Below are 24,394 nucleotides of genomic sequence, written 5' to 3'. Positions count from 1 at the left end.
TAATCTTTCATGGTGATAATGTTACTAAATCGGTTATGAAATATTCGGAGTGTCTCCAATAATACGTCCGACTTGTATTTCCGGTGGGTAGCGGAACTTAAAAGCTGCTGTGTAATTGTAGAGTTTTGCTGCAGAAGCCGTTCCATTTTTCTCTGACCAAAACACTTTATTTCTATATTAAATATGCCGGACTATTTGGGAGACGATCAACGGAAGATTAAGGAAGAGGAAAAGGAAGACGCCCCCATCAGAGGTTTTTAATTTATACATATGTACATGTTTTTCAAATAAACAAGGAAGCGTCGGCCATAGCCTGGTTAGCCAACATTAGCTTAGCTTGTTAACAAACAACATATTCCAGGCCTCCGCTAAGATGATCGTTTTCCTCATATTGTCCTTTTTACACATTTTTCCGATTAAAGAAAAGTGTAGCATTTGAAACGTATTCTGTTCCCTGTTGTCACCAAAGCAACTCGGCTAGCTGCCGAGGTCAGAACGCAAACTCATTCATGTTTTTCCTTTACCACCACAGCTCTGGATGAAGGCGACATTGCTTTGCTCAAAACATATGTAAGTATCAACAACCCGAAATTTTGGTTAAGACCGTTTTAATAAGATTTGGAGGCAATTTGGGATCGATTCCATCTGGTTTTGACTGTGTTTGTGTGTGTCTAGGGCCAAAGCACATACTCCAGACAGATCAAACAGGTGGAAGATGACATTCAGCAGCTTCTGAAAAAAATAAACGAGCTGACAGGTACGTGATGGCACCGACATGGCATATGGAAAATAATACATTCAAACTGTCTTTTATTGACGACAACCGACATTTACAGATATTGTATATATTTATCTGCCGTTTTGACACTGTTGAGGAAAAGAATAAACAAACAAACAAAATTACTAGAAACAAATGGCAACAAGACGAAAACTAATATCGGTTCTTAATATTTTCCCGGTTTCATTTACCGGGCCTATAAAAAAAGAGTAGCATCGTCTAATACTGATGTAGGCGACAATATCGTGTATTGCCACTTGAAATGTTGCAAACATGCACAATTATTACACTTTTCGAAATTCCTCTTAGAACTCTAATACAGTGCAGGAAGAGAACTTCTGCTGGTTTTGTATAAATCCACAGGTGTTGTGTATGAGTGGCATCATAATGTTTTTGTAATTCTTATTTGACAGGCATTAAAGAGTCAGACACAGGCCTGGCTCCTCCAGCGCTCTGGGATCTGGCTGCTGACAAACAGACTCTTCAGAGTGAACAGCCACTGCAGGTTGCAAGGTAAGCTAGCAGTGCTTTAGTTTTTTTTTAAATATTGTAATTTAAAGTCTATTTTTTTTTGTTTGGCATGATGAGATAAATATAATATTCACCTTATGTAGTTCAGCTCTGTGCTACTATGTTAAAGCATCAGATCTGCCAATTCCCCTCAAATACCATTTATAAATTTCCATCCATGTTGCCAAAGGCTGTTTATGTTATTATTAAAGGCATCAATTTCAATTTGAATGTTTTTCATTTGTTATGAAACATACATAGACTACAAAAATGACACAAACTGTTATTTCTACTGCATCACTCAGAACTTTATGGCTCAATTTACTGTTTCTATAAAGCTTTATCCTGTTTATTCAGAGTTTGGTTGATTTTGATTTCCTTTGAGGAACCTTAATTAAAAATATTTCTAGTTTTCATGCTGTGACTGGTTTTTAATAATTTATAGTATGTGTGTGAAAGAGAGCAGTCACTGTCAAACAAGGTTTTTCTGTTATTTTAAAGCAAATATGTTTTAAATCTACTTTTGCATCTTACATTAGTAACTGTGTCTGATTTCACTTCGTAACAAACTAGGGATAATAATCACAGATAACTCGGTCTTTGTCAATTTGTTGTAACTTCCACACTAAAGAGTGTTGTTGCAAGTGTGCAAGAAATAAGTCAAAGTGTCCCAATTTCACTATTTTCACTTTTCTTCAAATAGATGCACGAAGATCATCAACGCAGACTCCGAGGATCCCAAATACATCATCAACGTGAAACAGTTTGCCAAGTTCGTGGTGGACCTGAGTGACCAGGTGGCTCCAACCGACATCGAGGAGGGCATGAGAGTCGGGTGAGGATCCGCCTGGACGCCTCCAAGTGTCACAGGTCACCAAAAAAAAAAAGGGGGATTTCTGTTGGAACGCGCCCGCTAAAATTCCCGCGTCCCTCCTCTTCCTTTAGGGTCGACAGGAACAAATATCAGATCCACATTCCTCTGCCTCCAAAAATCGACCCCACTGTCACCATGATGCAGGTGGAGAACTCTCACAAATTATTTTATGAGGGAAAAACATCCATTAAAAATATTTCAATTTGTTGTGATGCGATTCTGATGACTCTGTGTGCTGCTGCAGGTGGAGGAGAAGCCTGATGTGACTTACAGCGATGTGGGAGGATGTAAAGAGCAGATCGAGAAGCTGAGAGAAGTGGTTGAAACGCCGCTGCTCCATGTAAGCATTGATGACTACATTTATTAACCACTTCCTTTTCAGTAATTATGTTGCCAGAGACCTGATTAGACTTAAGTTACTGCTAACCCCCACCTGCAGGAGGCAGCATTTCTTTCTTCTAATACGCAGCTGCCTCAGCTTTACTGATGTTAAGTTAGTCTGATGTGGCGAGTAGCAAGATATTGAAGTTCTTTAAAGAATAAAAATGTTTGCATGTCCAATATGTCTGCTTGTTGTTTTGTCATTTATTTTCTCTTCTATATGTAGATTTTGGAAGGGGCATAATAAGGAAAAAAGAATATAGCAAATATTTGTAAAGTAACACAACAGGGGGGGGGGGGAAATCACAAGACAATTGTGATTAACAATATAGTAAATTTCAAATTAACTACAATGTTATTGTTTTAGACCACAATGTGGGTCTAGTGTGTGTCTGTAGTTGAACCACAGGGACATTTTTTATTTTATTTTTAGGCTCAGCATTGAGAAATTAGGTCACATTTGCGACCAAATTGGCCGCAGCCCTGTGCTTAGGTTTTAAAATTGTCTTCCTAAACCGAGCGAGCCGTATATTTAAAGATGTTCGGTTTCGGTTTCCTTCAGCAAGTGTTGGATAACTTTTCTTGTCCTCTTTCTCATCAGCCTGAGAGGTTTGTCAACCTGGGAATCGAGCCTCCTAAAGGTGTGCTGCTGTTCGGGCCCCCCGGCACCGGGAAGACCCTGTGCGCTCGTGCCGTCGCCAACCGCACCGATGCCTGTTTCATCAGAGTCATCGGCTCCGAGCTGGTCCAGAAGTACGTCGGAGAGGTGAGCTCACTGGTCCAAAAATGAAACCGCCCGTGGCCGCAGGCGTCGTTCTTTGTGAAGTTTTATCGTGTTTGTTTGCCGACAGGGAGCCAGGATGGTGCGAGAGCTGTTTGAGATGGCCAGGACCAAGAAGGCCTGTCTCATCTTCTTTGATGAAATTGATGCCATTGGAGGTGAGGTGGAGTCGCATTGTTGTTCCAGTTGTTCCTTAGCAAAAGTTATCTTTGATCTTGGACCGTCCAGGTTAAAATGAGTTGTAGTCCAGGAGGTTCTGGTGAATCACCCTGTTTTTTGTGTAAACAACCAGGTGCTCGTTTTGACGATGGCGCTGGCGGCGACAACGAGGTCCAAAGGACTATGCTGGAGCTCATCAACCAGTTGGATGGCTTCGACCCCCGAGGAAACATCAAAGTTCTGATGGCCACAAACAGACCGGACACGCTGGATCCGGCCCTGATGAGGCCTGGACGTCTGGACAGGAAGATAGAGTTCAGCCTGCCTGACCTGGAGGTGACGGCCTATGACTTTATTTTCTGAAGCTGTCAGGCTGATTTTAGTTGCTCTTCCTCTCATAGAAACTAATCTTCTTTCTGTTTTTCAGGGTCGCACCCACATATTTAAGATCCACGCCCGCTCTATGAGCGTGGAGAGAGACATTCGCTTTGAGCTCTTGGCTCGCCTCTGTCCTAATAGCACCGGTAAGGCCAGCGGCACAGTTAGAACTTTTCACCATATTTTCCCTTTTACACCTTCTCTTTTATTAACTTACTTAAAGGGGAATATTATCAATTTATTGAGCTGTCTGTCATGTTATAATTTTACATACTTTCTTTGTGTGTTGGAAAGAGTAGTGGCTTTATAAAGCTATAGAGGTCCAATTTCAAGGTGTTAAATTGCAAAGTCAAAATTCTTTTAAGTCATATTTTGTATATACAGCATTTTTTATAACAACTGACAGTAACATAGTTACTTGATTGTGCTATAAAATGGCACTATGTGCCTGGGAAATAAATAATACTGTCCTTTTTAATACCAACACAGAATCACTGTGTCATGATGACTGTGTTCAGTTAAATGTAGTGTCAGTCAGTGGCCAGTAGGAGGCAATCTAATGACATGTTTCTGTTAACCGAGAACCACCTCATAAAAACTTCACTGAATTTAACTGTTTTTAGAAAACTTTCTATTTGTTCTTTATGTTGTAGTATTAAATTGGACTTTGCTACTTCATCCTTGTCAAATGCTAAACTAATCAACTACAGGAATGTGGTAGCTCATGCAGCTGCGACATTGCAAACCGGTCATACTGTCATTTTGTTGGAGAGGTAGTTTTTCTTTTTCAAATATCTTTACACCGTGTTCCAAATTATTATTCAAATTGGATTTAAGTGTCATAAAGATAAATTTTTTTGTTGTGCTATTAAATTTACAGATGGTATTGTGTGTCAGGGCTCTTTGAATCACTGTAATTAATTTCAGAGAGCTGGGTTGATTAGTTTGTCTGGTGAGTCAATGAAAGGAAATCTACTGAAGAAGGATGTTCCACATTATTAAGCAGGCCACAGGATTCAAGCAATATGGGAAAGAGAAAGAATCTCTCTGCTGACGAAAATCATCAGATAGTGTAGTGCCGTATGAAAACATTAGATATTTAACAAAAACTGAAGCGTCATTGTACTGTGAAGAGATTAGTGGCTGATTCAGAACAAAGATGGGTTTGTGCAGATAAAGGCAGAATGAGGAAGGTTTCTGTTAGACAAATTCATCGGATTAAGAGAGCAGCTGTTAAAATGCCCTTACAAAGCAGCAAACAGTTATTTGAAGCTGCTGGTGCCTCTGGAACCTCAAGGTGGAGGATCCTCCAGAGGCTTGCGGTGCATGAACCTACTATTCGGCCACTGCTAACCAGAGCTCACAAGCAGAAACGGTGGCAGTGGGCCCAGCTGGACATGAAGATTAATTTTCGAACAGACTTGTTCACTGATGACTGCTGCGCAACCCTGGATGGTCCAGATGGACGCAGTAGTGGATTGGTGGTGGACGGTCACCACATCCCAACATTGCTGTGATGTCAGCAAGAAAGTGGTGGAGTCATGCTTTGGGCTGAAATCATGGGGAGAGAGCTGGTCGGTCCCTTCAGAGTCCCAGAAGGTGTGAAAATGACCTCAGCAAAGTATATGGACTTTCTGACTGATCACTTTCTTTCATGGTTCAAATCGAAGAGCCGCACCTTCAGTAGCAAAATCATCTTCATGCATGACAATGAACCACCTCATGCTGCAAGGAATACCAGTGTCATTGGCTGCTATGGGCATAAAAGGGGAGAAACTCACGGTGTGGTCACCATTTTTGTGGTTTTGATTTTAGTACATGTGACCACTTAATGCTGCACATTCAAAGAATGACCGTTTGCAGTTCTTTATAATCCATAAAATGTTTAGAAAATCTGCTGTGCATAATAATTTGGAACAGTGCATTTTGAGGTTTTTATTTTTGAAAAAAATACTGTTCTCATGGGGAGCTTTGTTCAGTAAAATTTGATTTATACTGTAATAGTTCATGACTTGGAAATTATACTGACCATCATTTGCATTGACCATCTAAGAAAATCTGAGAAAATATCACTTGCATAATCATTTGGAACACGGTGTATTTGCAATGTTGGATTTCAAATCAACCTTCTCAGATGAATGAGCAACAACAGTACTTTTTCTTTGGCTTTTTCCATGACTCTAGTCCAATCCAGTCTGGTGTTTGACTATGCAAAGTACTGTTAGTTGGAACACAGGCAACATGTTTTCAAGGTCTGAAAACATGAGGAGCTTGAACATTGAACAGGAACACTGAACACAAAGAGGAACTTGATGTATTAATCAATAACTGGCTGCAGCTGCGTAGCCCTGAGCGTATTGATTATTTGCTTATTACAAAACGCCGTCCAGGATGTGTGCAGCTCCGTTCACATTTATGGCCTCGCGTCCTTAAATATCAAATTCATTCAATGTATTTTTTCCTTAAAAACTTTAATAATAGATTTTTTTAAAATCGTGACAGGACAATTTACTCTTTTTTTTTTTTTCCTCTCAGTCAGGCAAAAGTTTGAGTCGCGCACAGATTTTTATTGACTCGAGGCAGTTGCTGCTAGCCGGCTACCGCTAATTAGCTGCGAATATTCCCTCGCATTCTGTACAAAAAGCTCGGCACTACGGTGGTAAGAACGTAGTGAAAAGTAGAAAGCTGCTAAAAAAAAAGCCACAAACAGACTCCAGAAATGTCACTGTTTTGACCCTGTGGCGAAAGCGCCCCAGAAAACGGTCAAAGTTGTTACTTTGAAGGGAAATGCAGATGAGAAAGGAGTTGAACATGAGAATAGAGCCATAGGTGCAACCATAACAAATTTGGGGTGGAAAAGATAAGAACTGTAATTGTCAACTAAATATATATAAAATAATTAATAATGGTTTTCAATTTGGGGTACAGAACAGAAGCCAGTCTCTAATTGCATTTCGCAACCTACCTACTCTAGTAGCTGGTTTGTTGTAAGACCAAGAACAACACTCTTAATTTCTTCGTCAGGTGCTGAGATCCGCAGCGTGTGCACAGAGGCAGGGATGTTCGCCATCAGGGCTCGCAGGAAGATTGCCACGGAGAAAGACTTCCTGGAGGCTGTGAACAAAGTCATCAAATCCTACGCCAAGTTCAGCGCCACCCCCAGATACATGACCTACAACTGAGAAAACTGTGTGTGTGTGTGTTTCTGATCTGGAGTTTCACCGTTAAAAAAAAGTCGAACATGTAGTCTTTTTGTTTTCAAGTAAAAATAAAGTTTATTCCAGATTTAAGTCTCTTTTTTTTATTTTGAAAAGTCATTACATTAAAATATTCCAGCACAAAAATGTTGCAATGCAGTAACAGACATTACACAAAGTGTCAAGTTTTGATCGTCTTCAACTTAAACACGCATTGATCACAGCAACATCAGTAACCTGAGACGTTATCAGCGAGACAATGAGATGCTAACTTTCACTAGCTCCACACATCAAAGTCCTCCAGAAATGATTTTTGGACTCTCGTTTGAACAAAACTCAGCAGCAAGTCTGAAGTAGCCCTGAACTACAAATGGTGTTAAAAGTGCAACTTTTGAGTACTCTGTATCTGCGGACCACTAAGAGGATACAGAGGGATGAAGCTCAGTATCGTACACATTTGAGATGGTCAGAGCTACTGAGAATATAAAGCACATCTATCTATGCTACTAAGATTAAAAACTCCTGTTCAATGTGAACCATTGCTAAGGTGACGAGTCCACTGCTCCGACGGTCGCAGCCTGTTGGACCCTTTTGGGTTCAGGACGTGAACCTGTGATCAGGCTTCGCTTGAGGCAGCCGGTAGCCTGGAGCTGGAGCACTGACAGTGCAGGGCTGCATCGTGAACCGAGGGGAACACCACGTTTGTGGACAGTTCCTCTGAGAAAAACTGCAGCATGTAGAGCTGGTCCAGTACGGTTCCTTCAAGAAGAATTAAGATGGATCCATCAGGGCATAGCCAAACTAAAATATTAAGGTAACTAATATTCAGCGACATTTTCCCCACAATTTTAACACCGTGTAAAAGCGACCACACCAGCTACATTGTTTATCTGCTTATAATCCTCTCCCCCCAACTGAAACACAAACAGCAACAAGATGGAGATTACAATCTGTTTTACTTATTGGACCGATACCGATGTTGATCCTGATCTATTGAGCATACCTAATCCCTGCTCCCAATAACGATCCCTGCAGAACCCCGTATCTAATAGCATCACAATCAGATGCGTCCATTTGTCTTGAGAAATTGTTGGACTGTATTATGCAGCCATATAACTTGTATAATCCAACGTTCAAACATTGACTGAATGGGATATTCTGATCAACAGTGCAGACTGATCATTAGCTTGTTAATAATTTGAATGAATACTTTTACAAGGTGCTGTAAAAAGAGAATCCCTTGTTATTACTTACTGTTGCAGCCAGCAATGACCACCCGAACATCAACTGCAGCATATTCCTTAATGACCTGAATAAAACAGACACAGTTTGGGAGTTATCGCAATACACACAACCGCAACCAACCCCGACCATGAAGTGATGCTTTGTCACAACAAGGCGGCGAGAAGAAAAATTGCAAATGATCCAACGCAAATAAAAGTTAAAACCTGCTTGATGGCTTTGGCTCCTACTGAATCAATAAAGTTGACGGCCGTCCAGTCCAGGATGATGGAATGAACCGAGCTGAGAGGCTCAAGGAAGACGGCCTCCTCAGAGGTCGGCTCGCCGTGTTTGTCCTCCGAGTCGCCGTTCCTTACCTCCTGCATCTCCTGGCTCTGAGGCACGACCTCCTGGGTCGCATCCTCCGTCTCATCCTTGTGCAGCCAGTCACAGTAAGGAAAATTTTAGTCACAAAATTGAAGCCAACTTGTAATCAGTTTAAGAATAAAACAAAACACTTGAGGTTCAAGTGAGTAGGGCTTAAACGATTAAATGCGATGAATTGATCATTCAAATAATCGGCAAGTAACTTAGTAAGCGATTAATCGTTAACTGGTGGGTACAGACTCAAAAAAAAAAAAAAAAAAAAAGGCCAATTGCTGAAAGAACATTATTAGATGAGCAAATAAGCCAAAACTGTACAAAAAATATAAATATTTTGACCTTAAGACAAAAAAAAAACAGCTCTTTGTAAATATGTTCTACCCAAAAATTCCTAAAGGGCATAGTTTTAGCCATTTTGGCTAAAATCTGTAAAAAAAAAAAAAAAAAGGCAATAAAATGTTTATTTTTACATTTTAAAAAAATATTGAATTGTTTGTTGTTTATTTGCGTCTCTTAATGCATTTCTAATATTGTATTTAAAAAAAAGGCTGAAATGAAAAATCTGCAGATTGTGCCAATTTAATTTTTTATCTAATTAATCGGCAGACTAATGAATAACTGAAATAATCAGTTATTGCAGCCCTGCATGTGAGTCACATTCTGCAGCTTTTCATTTCAAAGTCACACAAACGCCGTTGAAGGTCAAATTCTCGACAAGCTTAAACCAGTATTTCCTTCAACAGGAATTCCACATAAACCCAGAATCTTGATTATTAGTGTCAGAACGACACATGGAGAATATGCTGTACTGGTCGTTTACACTGCCAACAAAGCCACACAAAGAGGAGCGAAACCACATGAAGGGCCGACACACCTTTGCACAAATCTTGATTGAGGAGTTTTGTTCCTCGTTTTCCTTTTTCTTCCGTTTCCTTTTGGCTTTCCGCGCTGCCTGCAGCTCCTCGGGGTTTACGCCCGTCTGCAGAGACAATACAAAGAAGAGGTCTGTAAACTCGCCCCCAAGCTCATATTTGCACGTCATGGGACTGAATTACCTTTTCCTTGAGTTTGCTCACATAACGGTCGCTGTTAGCAAAGTAGATTGAGGAGTTGGAGTGGAAAATCTTAATTCCCTCATATTCAGATGCCTGGCAAGAATAAACAAATTCCAAACTAAAACCAAAATATGTGGGGGGGTTGGAAGCTTGTGTCAGCATAACCTCTCCTCCACTAAAACTCACCTCTTCATATGTATTCACATCATAATACAGTCCTGTGTTTGTTACGTGACCCAGGATGGTACTTTTGGGGCTAGAAGACAAGAAAAACACTTGTCAAGAGCAAAAGCATTGGCTTTTATGTACGTCTTCATGTCAAACGAGTAGAACTACAAACTCACCAACTCAGATTTAGAACTTTGTAAGACCTTCTTAAGAGGACTATGACTAAAATTTAAGACCTAACTCATGACAGAGACGTACAAAAGAATTTCAAAAGACCCAACTCTCTCGCTGGCTAGCCATATTCTACCTGCTAATGGCTTATTTGTTTTCTTGCTAGCTAGCAAGCAAGTATTAGCATCTTGTTACCAGTAGATACCTAATACAGTGAGTGACTCACGACTCAAACTTTTGCCTGACATAAAAAACCTACATAGAATATGAGATTAAGTAGTCCTGCTGCAACTAAATGCAAGACCTGTGACTAACATACCACGGACTAACTTAAACTAGCCTTAAATTGAATACCTTAGGGGCAACTTAAGGCATTTAAGTTAGCTTTAAATGCAAGTTGAGACTAACTTACATTTTATTTAATGAATTTAAGACATTCTACTTTAATTTGAGACAGTTTACGATTTTTAAATCATGCACAGACGCACTGAAACCTAAACATAATTAAAAAGTTGTAATTAGTTGTAATGGGTTTCAGGCCCAAACCAAACTTCTCCAACAAAATTAGTACAAACCCTCTGTACAAAATTATGATTATGCCATGATGACATAACCTGCACTCGTAATTTAATCCGCACAATGACATTAAAATATATATAAATTAAAAAGCCAGTGAGCTGTACCTCTGTGTCCTGTAGATGACGGTTATTATGGCGAAGGCGATGGCTGCCAGGAGGCCGTAATCCAGACCCAACAGCACAGACGCTGCGAAGGACACCAGCCAAATGGCCTGAGGGGGGGAAAAAGTATATTGCATAACTAAAGCTGGGAAAAGATCTAAAGAAACTCTCTGTCTGCTTCTTGTCAAAACGAAACTAGAAACTGTAATCGAGCACCTTGTGTTTCCCATTACAGGTTCATCTTGATAATTGAGAACACCATTAGAAAAGTAATTTATGTCTGTAATTCAGTTCAAAAAGTGGCTCTTGTAGACAAAAATATAAACCTAATGGAAATTTTTATTAATGCCTATAAATCAAAAATTAAAGGGAAAATTATTTCACTTATCTATAAAAACCTAATAGATCTCAAAAACAATTCAACCCAAAGCAAGATGGGAGAGAGAGGGCAATTGAACAATAACAGAAGAGGAATGGGCAATAATGTGGAGATGCCAATGGACATATAATAAATCTCTACAATGGCAAGAATTTGGATGGAAAAAGCTGGTAAGGTTCTTTATCACACCTGCTCAGAAACGCCACTATGATGGAAATCCTCCTGCATGTTGGAGAAAATGTAGAAATCAAAACGTAAACCATTATCGTGTCTTCTGGGACTGCCCAGTTATAAAAGATTACTGGAAAGAGATAAATAGTGCCTTGCAATATATTTTCAAGCAGAACATTCCTTTGGAGATCAAGCTTAGGCATTTTGGCATAATTCCTCAAGAAGCTACAAAAATAAATAAATATCTGATGACTATTTTATTAACAGCAAGTAAGAGAAACATTACAAGAAAATGGTTATCACAAGACAAACCAACTTCAGACGACTGGGTCGACATTTAACATGCATAAAATGGAAAAAATAACAGCCTCTCAATCACAAGACTGAGCAATTCTGTCAGTGGTGGCAGATTTGGGTAGATTATGTAAAACTTAAAAGATCTGATTTCATTTTTAGAGACCAAACTTGATTAAATCTCCTCGACAATCCAGTCTCCTATGATAGCCATACTTCATAATTATTTTATACCATGTTTTTTGTTGGTGTATTTTTTTTTGTGGTTTGCTTTTTACATTTCTAACTTAATTTTTTCTTTTCTGTGGTTTCTTCTTTCACTCTCTTTATTCCTTGCTTTACAATCTTTCTCAGGGAAGTGAAGTTGCATTTTTGTTTTGACTGTTATAATGCAACGGTCTACTTGTCCATCTCATTTCAAATGTTGAAGTTAGTCTTGTGATGTAGAGGCCTAAGGTCGTGTAAATGATACTTTCTTGAAAATCAATAAAGATAAAATTAAAAAAAAAAAGAACACCAAAAAAAAAAAAGTGGCTCTTGTTAAAGATGCATCGAGTGTTTGCTTTAACTTTCATGATTATTGTTTACAGCTAAACAAAATCCAAATTGCAAATTGCAGGACAACTGTCAAGTCAAAGTAATTTCCACTACTTCACTACTCCTCTCCAGTAGAATATGACTTATTCTCGTCATAACGTCGTAAAACAGTTTTCTTAATAAATACACTAGTCAGGCTTATTCCAGACTTTCTGACAGCACAGATTGGGTCGCAGCACTCTTATTTATAACGGTGTGACCAATAATTGGTTTTGAACAAGATGATTATATTAAGTTTATTGGTGTCTCTGAAAGACCTCCAAGCACTCTGCCAAAGCTGGTGTTGGAAAACTGAGCTGTGATGAGCTCCATAATTGACATGATCATGATCAGTGTCCTTCCATCTGTGCTGAAAAAGGGGGAAGAAACATCCATCCGAACAGGAATTATTAGGAACAGTTAGAGTGGAGATATGTTGTCATGGAAACAAATACAAAGAGGAAGTGCTCACAGCACTTTGTGGGCCATTTTCAAACACAAAGTAACAGCGGCTGTGTGTCTAGCATGAAAGGAGAGCAACAGAAGGGACGTTATCTTTTCCACTCTCAAAGTGAAGCGATCCTTTATCGCACATAAAAGTCAAATTGTGCGTCTGTACTGCAGCTAGGCCTCGCCCTACATGGATACGAAAACTAAAACCAGAGGATATAAACGAGGAAGAACTGCCTCACACTCATGTCAACCTGCTAAAAAATGCCTCAATCAATCAATCAATCAAATTTTATTTGTATAGCACATTTCAGCAGAAAGGCATTTCAAAGTGCTTTACATCATATCAAACACAGAAACACAATGCAACATAGAATCAACAATCAAAACACGACATTAAGTCAAGGTTTCATCAATAAATTTGTAATTGATTACGTTTCAAATACAATCCTAAACAGGTGGGTTTTTAGTCAAGTTTGCATCCATAAAAGGTTTACCTGTTACACTCCTACTGTGTTATATGGAACAAAATACCTGTTGCTATTTTTATTCCCACTCACGCTCATAATCACACAGTTTAAAACGATGCAGACAGCATTTTAATGGGCTTCTGGCACAAGGCTCTGTACGTCTCTTTCACGGTATTTCGAGCAGGGACTCCTCCGTCCCTCACAGATTTTTGTGCAATTCTATGGTACTAGTGTCTAGTTCTATGGTGTTAGTGTCTAGAATTTACAGGGTTTGTGTTGCGTGCAGTGACCCTCAGTCACTCGCTGTTTTTCTTCCTGCCCGGGGCTCCGTACACCTCTCACGGAATTTCGTTCAGGGACTCCGCCGTCCCTCTAGTCAGCTGCGCTGATTTAAAAACTACATTTATTTTATTTGAAAGCAACTTAAAAGCTCACCAGTTCAATCTTGCTGGTCCTCCACAGAGGGGGAATATCTCGGAACTGCTTGAACATCCCCACCAGGTTGACTATGATGATAGCTGCCAGTGCGGTCTGAAAAAAAAAAAAAGAGAAAAAAATCAGATCAGGCATTCGGCTCAGACACACGTCAAGGTAACCGCCTGTAACGACTTCACCTACCTGAGGGAGCGGCTCGAAGACAAAACCAATGGCCAATACGACCAGCAGCACCACGAGAGAAGACAGCAGTCCTGCGATCTGAGCGAAAACACAGGAAAAGCTTTGTGAGCGTTATCTGTTGCACTTCTAATGGATTTATGGCACCAATATAGCTCAGATAGCCTTAAGGCTCCTGTGGGAGCGTTTCATCTCACCTGTGTCTTTCCTCCTGTGCTCTCCTGCACCAAACTCCTGGACATTGAACAGGTGATGGCAAAGGTGTGGAAGAAGGAGCTCAAGAAGTTGCAGAGGCCGAGAGCGATCAGCTCCTGATAGAAGACGGGGAAAACAGAAGGCGAATCGGCAGTCAGATTTTAAACGGTTATTTGTTCGATGTCAGGACTGGAGATTGTTAAGCACCGACTATAATAACACTTCAGAGTGGTAATCTAAAAGGAGAGTGGTTTGTACCTGGGTACTTTTTAAAAATGAATTTTGGACATTTTAAGGCCTTAACTAGATATACGAATTTAAGACTTTTTAAGGATGTCTCTGTCATGTAATTTATTTTCAGGCAAACTTGACTTAGGTTTTCATGACCTAGAAGTAATAATCAAGATTAACTGAATTAAACACTTGAAATATATCACTGTGTGCAATGCACACACACAAAGTTGAAAATCCGAAGTATTATGATCCAAAATGGCTGGTGTTTTGTTCGTCACCCTCTCCTCACTTGGTTGCCGTCCACGCTGTAACCATGCTTCAAGGCAAAGGTCTTAGAAAGAGAGATGGTCATGGAGAATCCTACAATTGCTACAGCAATCGCATCCGGGATCAAATTTAGCGCCAGGGAGAAATCTGGGACAGCAGGAGCGCGGAGCCTGAGAACACAAGCAAACTCTCACAGTACATCCTACCCGGTGTGTAAATATTTGTGAGCTGAGATGTTATGACAGTTCCATTTGAAATCTAGCTTACCCTGATGGTATTTGCCCGACAATAGACACATTGTGGCTTTTAAGGGGTATTCCGTAAGAGACCCCGGTGGACAAAATAACCACGATGATCTCTCCAGGAATGGGAACGGGCAGCTTCTTCTTGAAATGCTCGTTGAGGACTTTGATCCCGTACAGAAACACGGTGCAAGTAAGGCCCAGGAGGAGACTGGGAATGTTTGTCTCTGTGATTTTACTCAATACCGCATGAACGCTCTGCAGGAACAGAAAAGAGCGACAATGCAGCAAGACATGCACACCTAGTTAATCGAACGGAAGACACGTTTTTCCTGTCAGACTCACATAAACAGCAGAGAGGGGCCCGGAGAAACGCGCCGTTTTCACTCCAAGTAAGTACTTCAGCTGGGAGATGACGACGTGCACGGCAGCTGCTGTGGTAAAGCCTCGCACCAGAGGCTCTGTGAGGTAGATGGCCACAAAGCCAAACCTGAGAAGACCCAATACAAACTGGAGGAAAAAGGGAAACAAATCAAGAGGCAGAAAGGAAAGGCTGTGTTTGAAATAAAAACATTCACGTCAAGGTGATGCGTCCAGAACGATTGAGCCTGCTGCTTTGGGTAAGCACGCGATTTTCGAGTGTGGGAAAAACATTTCTCTCCCTAAACAACAGAACCCCCCCTTCCCCTCCTTCTGACGAGTTCTCGCCTGACTGACCTGGATGATTCCCACCATGGTGGTGAGCACAACAGCCACCTGGACTCTCCTGGCATCGATGGGACTGAGATTGAGATCCTTGTCGACCGAAGACGAATTGGAGACATTAGCGGGGCCAATAAACATGTTGTCAGGAACTTCCCTCACTACAGCGCCACCAATCATCAGGCTTACGACTGCAAAGGTGCCTGCAGGTCAGAAATGCAACACTTTAATAAAAGGTATCTTCTGTAATTCATCCTCCAGGCATCTTAATGTCTTGTTACTTGAACCAGACTGTGGTAGTTTGAGCTGAGCGTCCTGCAGAGAGGAACCAAGCTGTGTGGAAAGGACACAAGCCGTGTCGAGGACCAGTTTTAATTTAAACAAGGAGAAACATTTACCAAAGGGAACAACAAGGTGAGGTCTTCAGACGCTGAAAGGATAAATTAGCCTCAAATGGAACAAAGACGTGCAGAATACGTTACCCAAATGCTACAAAAGCCTTAGCACACTCAGTCAAGTTTATTTGTATCACACATTTTACTGCACAGTGAGGTAAAGTTCTCATTATGGTGATGAATCAACAAACTGGGAGTGGCTTATGAACAAAAGTACAAATATGACCTTTGAACTTTCAATAAAAACAACATGTTCGTCCTTATAAGCTAACGTTTGGGGACACGTGCTTTGAATGAACTGCAACATTTGATAACCTGCAACTTACTGCATGGGTTATGTTTATGTTAGTCTATTTTGTCACAGGTGAAAAGGTCATTTGAAACAGCTGGAGTTGCATCTGGCGCAATAAAACTGGAGGTGTAAGAAAATAACTTAAATTTGGAGTTTTTGTGCTATAAATTGTCAGATCTACAAGTACCATACTTTACCAGTAACCAATAATAATGTGTAAATAAACTCTTATTTACACTTTCAAAGAGCTGACATTCTGTTTTCAACTTTATTTGCCTGTGTTATAAATAGTACAATTTTGAAATGGTTTTTAATTACTGCTCTGTTTAACCAAGTCAACTTTTTAAGTTAATAAGCAGCAGTTTATACAGTCTAGCCATAGCCGTACTGTTGGGATTCTTTCAGAGATGCGTGTGTGAAAATGGCAAACGTGCCTCACGGCACCGGTTTTTCCAGGTTTGAACACGTGGCCACCGTTATTCCAGGCCTCGTCCTTAAAAGGTTATAGTGAAGCATTTTAGAGACGGAGTCCTCCACCCTTTCTTCGCAGGATAAAATCGTTTCGAAATGCTCTTTCACATGTTTGACAAGTCGGGTGTTTGGGAGAGCTGAGCTGTATCCTGTTGTCTGCTGGGGAAGAACAGGAAGCATCTGGGCAAATTCATCTGCAGGGCTGGTTTGGTCATAGTGAGGAGCCTGGACTGTCGTTTGATAGGCTCTGCTGGAGGAAGGCACAGAGCGACCCAACCCGAAACACTCACCTACGTCACTCCATCCTGGCTGGGCGACGGAGCAGCCGTAGTAGGCTGCAGGACTGAGTGCTTCATGATTCAATTTGCTTTGGCTGACTGTATATTGAGATACATTCTATTTTACTTACTTTATTTCCTCTAAGTACACTTTTAATTGTATTTTATGTTACTTGGTCAAAATAATTTCCTTGTGGGATTGCCAAAAATGGCAACTCTGCATCTGTAGGATGTAAATTAATACCAATTTTTATTTTTAAACAAATAATAATTTGCTTAAAATTCAAAAATAAGTTGATGTGAGTACGTCTCTTTCGTATTTACATAAAATTCTAATAGACTGAAATTTGAGAATATAGAATAGAAGAGCGGGATATAGTTTAATCCCTATGGGGAAATTGCTTATTTATTGACACACTGCGGCATCCAAAGTGTTGCATATTAGTAAGTACAAATATATACCATAAGCAATATCATATTTATATGAAAAATATATATACATAAGTGTGATAATGTAAGTAATTTAAATATGATCTAAAGAAAAAAAAACAAGCATGTGCATGGAAATATATTAATCTATAAATGAGTCGAGAGTAAATTATGGCAGAATGAGGAAAAATATGAATATGAATAATAGTGTGCAGCACTGATTAAGACCTTCACAACTATAAAAGTGTCCAAAACGTTTTGCACAGAAACATTATGCAAAAATGTCCTTTCCTTATCACCAGCCCAGTCTGTTATCAGCGCCGACGTTCACACAAACCCAAACAGTCGCGAACGTGCTTCACCTCAGCTGCACTTCTTTTCATGCCTGGAGCTGCACGGCCTTTCCAACGCCAGCTAATGGGGTTAAACTAACACAACTTTTCAGAGTGGAGGCCACCCGGCCCAGCTCTCGGACAGCTGCCCAGTCATTCCAATCTCGACGTCTTCCAGATTTAGAGGTATCGTTACGACCGCGTCCTGCTGCTCATCGGCGGGAAACTTTGGGCAGGCGCCATTTCGCAGCGAGGTCGCTCGCCTCCTGCTGTGAATTCACAGCAGCGTTACAGTCAACTTGTTTCACTCAAAACAAGGTTACTGCCCTCATTCGTCAACAGACACGGTGAGACGACTCTGTGCCACTTTGCACCGACAGGAAGAAGAGACAAGTGGCACGTTGTGGTCAATGAGATACAATAGCGCCGGTTACATCATCTGTGGGTACAACAGTTGCGGTGGAACAGAAACATTTCTTCCTCACACAAGACTCTCTTTTCTAAGAACTATGTCACCAAAGACGAAGTTAACTGCTACACCTGAGAAAGCTTTATTGTTGTTGTAATGGTAAATGTAAAGAGGGGAAATGGATGGTGAGATATTGTCTTGTCCTTATTTAGATTTAATACAAGCTGATAAATGCACATAGACATAGTCAAGATTCTACTTTCCTAATGGGAGCATGCTAACAATTGTACTTGGGAGTGTTTTAAGCGAAGTATGGAAATTCATTTTTAGGTTTTGCATAAACCAAAAAACTACACATAAATTGCCTCATGGTAACCTGTCCGGTTTTACTTCAATGGAAAAAACGATGCCGTCTCCAAAGCAGACTACACAGAGGTGAATTTAAGTTGCAGATTCTGTTAATGCATCTATAAGTAAAAACAACAACAATTTTTTTAAATGCAGCAGAAATTAGATCATGTCCTCAAAAATAAAAATTTGTTGGAGGTAAGCTGAAAAAACTAAAAATGAATGTCAAATTGTAAAACACAGGGTAAAGTTCCGCTTTTAGAAATTAATTGGTGCATTTTAAGTATTTGCATGGAGGTCAGGTTTTGCAAACTGTCGCAATCCAAACTAAAAACGGTGCTAATGTCATTTTATTCAATTTGTCACAGGTCCAAGAAGGTTCTAAGCATCAGTGAAAAAATGCATGACTGTGTTGAGCTTTGTATTTCGCAACGCAGCTCGGATTCATGACTCAGCAGGAAAGGCTCCACGTAAGACATCTTACCGATGGACACATGCTTGGACGTGCCAAAGAAGATGTACAGCAGAACGGGGTAGAACGAGGAGTAAAGGCCATAAACTGGAGGCACCGCGGCGAGGAGAGCGTAGGCCAGACCTGCGGAACAGAGAGAAAAATCAGAGACCAGGAAGCCAAGCGATTGCTTCACAGCGTCAAACCCACAGAGAGTGAAAAAACAAAGACAGCGTGGAGTCAAAAACAAAAACCCTCGAGTGTTCTGCAGCTGGGGTTTTCACTGTGTTTTCACACCCAAACAGCTCCAGATGTCTAACGTATAAAATGTGGCGCTCGGCGAACCGCAGGGTACTGACCTTGCGGGAGCTGCACAACTCCGGTACTGAGGCCAGAGATCACGTCGGACAAAAGGTACTGCTTCACTGGGTAGGACGGCAGCCATGTCAGGATGGGCAGGAAACTCAGAGCTACTGCTTTGGCCTTCTGAGACGAACACCTGCAACACAAGACATGCATTCATGCTTCAAAAAAAGATCCGATTGAGACTAGACTGAAGCTTTTTGTCATCCACTCTTTGGTGGAAACATAGAAAGACACAAAAGAAACAAACTGTCATGCAAATGGAACTAGTTTTAATTTATCATTGATTTGGTACTCATACTGACGGGCTTAAAGCAAAAAGACCTCAAAAAGCATCACATCGAGTCACAATCTGAAGAAACGAGAACCAACGCCTTGAACATCTCCTCAAAATTGACAAAAAAAATTTAACAAAATCAGTTCAAGAGGACATCAGCGACTTTTCTAAGAAAGTACAAAAGAACCCGGAATTAGAGGTCAGAGTTCATTAGACAACAATAAGGACGAGAGACTCGGCAAAAATGGCTCCATAAGAAAGTTCCAAGTGCAAAATCAGTGCAAAGACCCGTTTCACTTCTGCCAAAAAAAAACATCCCAGCGATCCCCGAGACATCGGGTCAGATATTCTGTAGACTGACCAGGCAAAAGAGAAACTTTTTGTCTGTGCCCAGATCTTGCTTGAACCCCGTTACTCTGTGGCTGAATTTAAACAAACCTACCAAAAAGAGTAGTCCAAAACTCCTCCACTGGGACCCACTGGGAGTTATCTCAAACACTAGACAGCAGTTGTTGTTGTCAGAAGTGGAACAAGCAGTTATTAAGTTTAGTAATTACTTTCTCCCCACAGCTCCATATCTGTTTGCATAGCTAGTTTCCAGTAAATAATTTTAATAATAACAATCATTTACAAACGGTCAGAGAGAAAACACGTTTACATAGCACTGTACGTACGTCCTCTACAACTATCACGTTTACGTTCACCGAGTTAAAGCTAACTTAAATCTAAAAAATAAAAAGCTATTCATTCTGACTTTGAAATAATGAGCATTATACGCATAAGTACAAAAAGAAAAACAACAGAATGACCTTTGAAGAACCAACAGATTAGTTTGAGGCTACACACCAACCACAAACCGAACCACTTGGTAAACAAACGACTGCTCTCTCTTCCTCTCATTTTTTTTAGCACATATATAAAGCTGGCAATATTAGAACTACACGCAGTCAGCTCTGCACAGTTGGAAACAGCAGCTCATCGACATTTCACAAAAACACACATGGCATTCCATTCACCTGAAAGCACTATTGGCTTATTTGCAGAGACTGTTCCTTCTGTCAATAGTGTGGCCTGACTTTTTATGTGGCTAAACATCTTTTTCCAACGTTACACCAACACGTGTAACGTTAGTAATAAAGCAAACTGGTTACGTAACCAATTTCCACTCTTTGTGTCCAGAGACACAGAGAAAAGGAGGAGCAAGATCGGTCTAATTGAGGTTTTTAGAGACGTTTCACCTGCTTGGAAGATTTTGCAGCAGAACTCTCAAGTTGTCCAGCTTGGTTTTACTGAGGCATTTTAAGAGCTTGTTTAAGCATTTCCAAAAATCTCTATCATTGTTGAACACAATAAAATCTCATCCTGCTTTTGACGATTGAATCTGCCCCAGCATGATGCGCTGATACGCATCTTGGAACCTTCTGATGTTTTCGTTTTTTGTTTGTTTGTTTTGCAACAACTTGTCCTCATCTCTTGAAGATAAGACTTTGTCTCAATGGGACACACCTGGGTGAAATTAACGTTATGAATTTTTTTTAAAATTATTTAGATACACTTGGGTTTACATGCAGATCAGAATCAAAATCAATAAAAACAGAGCTTAATTAAAAAATCTTTTTTTAGAACATGTTTATTGTGCGTGTGAAAGAGTTTAGTTCTTCCACTTTATGTCACACGGTTGTCTCAGATCAAATACATTTTAATATTGGAAGGTTTATAAGAATGAACAGCCTGTTTGCAGACTTGAAACAGAATCAGATTGAATTCAAGACTTGGAATGGGACACTCCAAACTCTTTATTTAATCTTTCTGAGCCACTCAGCAGTGGGCTTGCTTGCCGGTGTGCAAATTTCATCGTTGTCCCGCTGGAAAACCCCAAATGTGTTTGAATTTAAGGTGACAAAGTGACAGCAATGTCCTCTGAGAGGGAATTAAATCGTCACACGGGGCCAAGTTGGTTCAGAAATATATTTTCATTTAACAAATAATCATTTTTTAAAAATCTGCATTTTAGACACTGCTATTTGTATTTTCTCTGGATATTTAATGCTTAAGTTGGAAATGTTTAAGAATTAAAAGCAAAAAGAGAAAAAAAATCTGTAAGTAAACAACTGCCTTTACACTGTACTTATTGTTTTTGATTAAATATATAAACCTTTCCATAAAGACATGTCTTAAAAATGCTCAATTATCAAAAGAAATTAAATACAAAAGATTTACAACACCGCTGCAATCGTTGGTATTAAGTCCTGGGATAAGACTGCTGGTTGAAAATCACATTTTGAGAGGCTGGACTCACTTGAACTTGTCAGCGAGTTTTTGACGGAAGGAGGTGGGGTTCTGTTGGCGATGGAGGAGCTGAGTCCTGAGGAACTCCTCATCATAGACGGGACGCTCTACCCGGAGCATCAGCCTGGAGCCTGCATCCTCAGGAGCCGACGCCTCTTCAGGCTCCATGGGAAGGGAAGGGTCGGCTTATACAGCACAGAGGAAGTCACTGTCCTTTTTTATTATTATTTGTTTTTAACTATCCAGTTTGCCCCTCTCTGCCATCGCTCTGAACTGGAAGCTCGCCATTCCTTTAACTGGGATGTTCAGTTCTGAAAGTCAACATGACAAGATAAAAATTAGAAGGAATGGCCAATAAAAGTTAGGCTCCCTGAGCCGCGCAGATATGACAGATGTATGTCCAGTGTGTTAGCAAAGCAACAGTAGTGGGAAATCTGACAGGTTTAATATTTATAGATGGGCGAGGCTATGATGCAAGAAAAAAAGGGGGAGAAAGACAGTAATATGTTGTGATTCTACCAGGTTTCATGGTTTCCAGACACATTAAACGTCCATTAGAAGAGTTTTTTTATTTACTTTACAGTTTATAGTTTTTACTGCATATGACGACAGAGCCGACTTGTTGTTTTGTGGTTCGCGCCAACAACTAAGAGCCTGGAACTTATTCACATTTTCTCTTAATTATTATTATTTTTTAAAGCTCACCGTCACGTCACTGACGGGACTCACATGCGAGTAATTCTAAACAATTTCGCCACGTTGATACTCGCGCTTACAGGTGTGGACATGACCTCGATTGTACTAGCTCCTACCCCTCAGTGAGAGGAAAAGAAAAGAGTTTACTTCCACATTTCAGCTAACATGAAGATGCTACAGAAGGCTGGGTTCTTACCTCCGTCTTCCTCCTGTGGGGATGCTACCGGCGGAAGGAGAACAGTCTCTGAAGTGACCTCTGCGGTTATACATTAACTAGACGAACGTTCTTCCTTGACTGTAGGCAACTGACTGCTACTACTCACGATTAGCCAGAGATAGGGAACTCTTGACAGAGGAGTTACTCTGTCGACAAATTTCTTAACCCCTTCCGGTCTGAAGTTGAATGGGCGCGGGTTGAGGACACATGCGCTGTTTTCAGTCCCGACGTTAAAAACAAAAGTTTATTATCAACTTTAATATTATTATTATTATTATTATTATTATTATTATTATTATTATTACTACTGTTGTTGTTATTATTATTGTTGTTGTTTTCTTTCTGTTAATAGCAATCTGATACATAATATAATTATCACTTGCTATGTACAGACCCATTCAATAAATTAGAACATCATTGATTGAGCAAATATCAGAAATTACTTAACTTTGTATTTTACCTATTGTAATTATTAATAATTAGTATATTTGTATTGTCGTTATAATAATAATTATTATTTTGTACAGTAGTAGTAGTAATATATAACAACACTTTATTAACAACTGCACTACATAAATAAATCCAGTACATGTGCTACCTTCTGTTCCACAGTGCATGGCGAATAACATGTCTAGTGGTCCTTTTTATTATAAGATTTTTCTCCATCAAAAGTTTTACGAACAATGACTTGCATTTTGATATTTACCACCACTTACAGGCTGACAAAAATAAATAAATATATGCATTTATGTGAAGAAACGAGAACTGTAATTTAATGACAGAGTGAGCACTCACTTTGTTTTTCAGCTCTCTGTCAGACAGCGAGCTGGGTGACGAAAGCGGCGCAGTTGACGCCTTAGAGTCACGGGGCTCCCCTCCTCATTTTGTTTGGAGGGTAGACTGTATCCTAAGTACAAAACCTCAGCGGGGGACATACTGTATGTAACATGGTTGCACATCCCCTGGAGATCAAAACAAAAGAGAACATTAATTACACTTGGAATGTATTTTTCCTTCGCTTTGTTTTTTGCTAAAAAAAGAAAGAAAATAAACATACAAACACACACACACACATTTTGGCTTTGTAAAACATAATAATAGAAAAAGATATTCTAATGAATAGCATTCTTGAGGTTAAAAAAATTAAAATAATAAGTGGCTGTTATTGGGTGAATTTCTGTACAAGAGCGCCTCCTTCAGCCCAAAATATGTATTTGCATTTTTGACAGAGTAATAAATGAATCAAAAACTTCGTGTTTGATAAACTTATAAATTCATAACCGTGTGTTCAAGGTTCTTTCTGTATTTAATTTAAAAGTATATATAATTCAGTTGTAGATGAATTATATTAAAAAATATATTAGAATTTATGTTTTGAAAATGTTATATTTCAAAAAATATTTAATAAAATGTAATTCCAGGATTTTTAGTACGCACCGAACAAGCTGGCGCCAACTTCCCATTCACCGGACACAAATACAAGCTGTAGAAAACTTGCTGCCATGGGAAAAAAAAGTTTTTAGGATTTGTGTTAGCCACGAATATGATGATGTCTAGAGTGCATGCTCAATGCTGTGTAGAGGTTTACTTGGGGGAATTTCTTCATTCATTAATTTGTACTTTTTTTCGATTTTGAAGTAAATTTGAGAATCCCGATCCACACTCCTCACCAGCTGGTGGCGGTAGTGAGCCATAGTAAAGCTCTTTATTATTTCTATGGGATATACCAAATAGTTATCAGTTGTGGGTTTGAGGAATTATTTTTGTGAATTATACTGGTTGGCTACTGGGTGGAAGTGTGATGAAACGGCTCAT

The 24,394-nt window shown here is 39.8% G+C and overlaps 2 protein-coding genes across 3 annotated transcripts; one reads left to right on the top strand and one right to left on the bottom strand.

Moving 5' to 3' along the window:
- Nucleotides 1-73: 73 nt before the first annotated feature.
- On the top strand, nucleotides 74-7,149 carry psmc2 (proteasome 26S subunit, ATPase 2). Its single transcript, XM_032589069.1, has 12 exons — nucleotides 74-253; nucleotides 533-570; nucleotides 676-757; nucleotides 1,192-1,291; nucleotides 1,992-2,123; nucleotides 2,234-2,306; nucleotides 2,407-2,502; nucleotides 3,145-3,309; nucleotides 3,395-3,482; nucleotides 3,617-3,819; nucleotides 3,911-4,007; nucleotides 6,886-7,149. Exons 1-12 carry the CDS (start codon nucleotides 184-186, stop codon nucleotides 7,041-7,043), a joined length of 1,302 nt encoding a protein of 433 aa, XP_032444960.1. The 5' UTR covers nucleotides 74-183; the 3' UTR covers nucleotides 7,044-7,149.
- On the bottom strand, nucleotides 7,147-22,704 carry slc26a5 (solute carrier family 26 member 5). 2 transcript variants are annotated; one of them, XM_032589066.1, is made up of 18 exons: nucleotides 22,559-22,702; nucleotides 21,677-21,977; nucleotides 19,097-19,236; nucleotides 18,771-18,881; nucleotides 15,348-15,535; nucleotides 14,976-15,140; nucleotides 14,656-14,888; nucleotides 14,411-14,558; nucleotides 13,890-14,003; nucleotides 13,696-13,773; nucleotides 13,513-13,608; nucleotides 10,741-10,847; nucleotides 9,905-9,974; nucleotides 9,719-9,811; nucleotides 9,538-9,642; nucleotides 8,507-8,713; nucleotides 8,313-8,367; nucleotides 7,147-7,817 (listed from the first exon to the last, which is right to left on the bottom strand). In XM_032589066.1, exons 2-18 carry the CDS (start codon nucleotides 21,832-21,834, stop codon nucleotides 7,675-7,677), a joined length of 2,211 nt encoding a protein of 736 aa, XP_032444957.1. In that variant the 5' UTR covers nucleotides 21,835-21,977; nucleotides 22,559-22,702; the 3' UTR covers nucleotides 7,147-7,674. The 2 variants fall into 2 exon arrangements, 1 of the variants encoding a protein (XP_032444957.1); XR_004342612.1 differs by lacking the exons at nucleotides 7,147-7,817; nucleotides 8,313-8,367; nucleotides 8,507-8,713 and having other exon boundaries at nucleotides 9,587-9,642; nucleotides 9,719-9,836; nucleotides 22,559-22,704.
- Between the last annotated feature and the right edge of the window lie 1,690 nt (nucleotides 22,705-24,394).

Source organism: Xiphophorus hellerii, chromosome 17, assembly GCF_003331165.1.
Source record: "Xiphophorus hellerii strain 12219 chromosome 17, Xiphophorus_hellerii-4.1, whole genome shotgun sequence".
Lineage (NCBI taxonomy): Eukaryota > Metazoa > Chordata > Actinopteri > Cyprinodontiformes > Poeciliidae > Xiphophorus > Xiphophorus hellerii.
The sequence above is the reverse complement of the archived record's forward strand: the minus strand, read 5'-3'. Positions and strand labels throughout refer to the sequence as shown.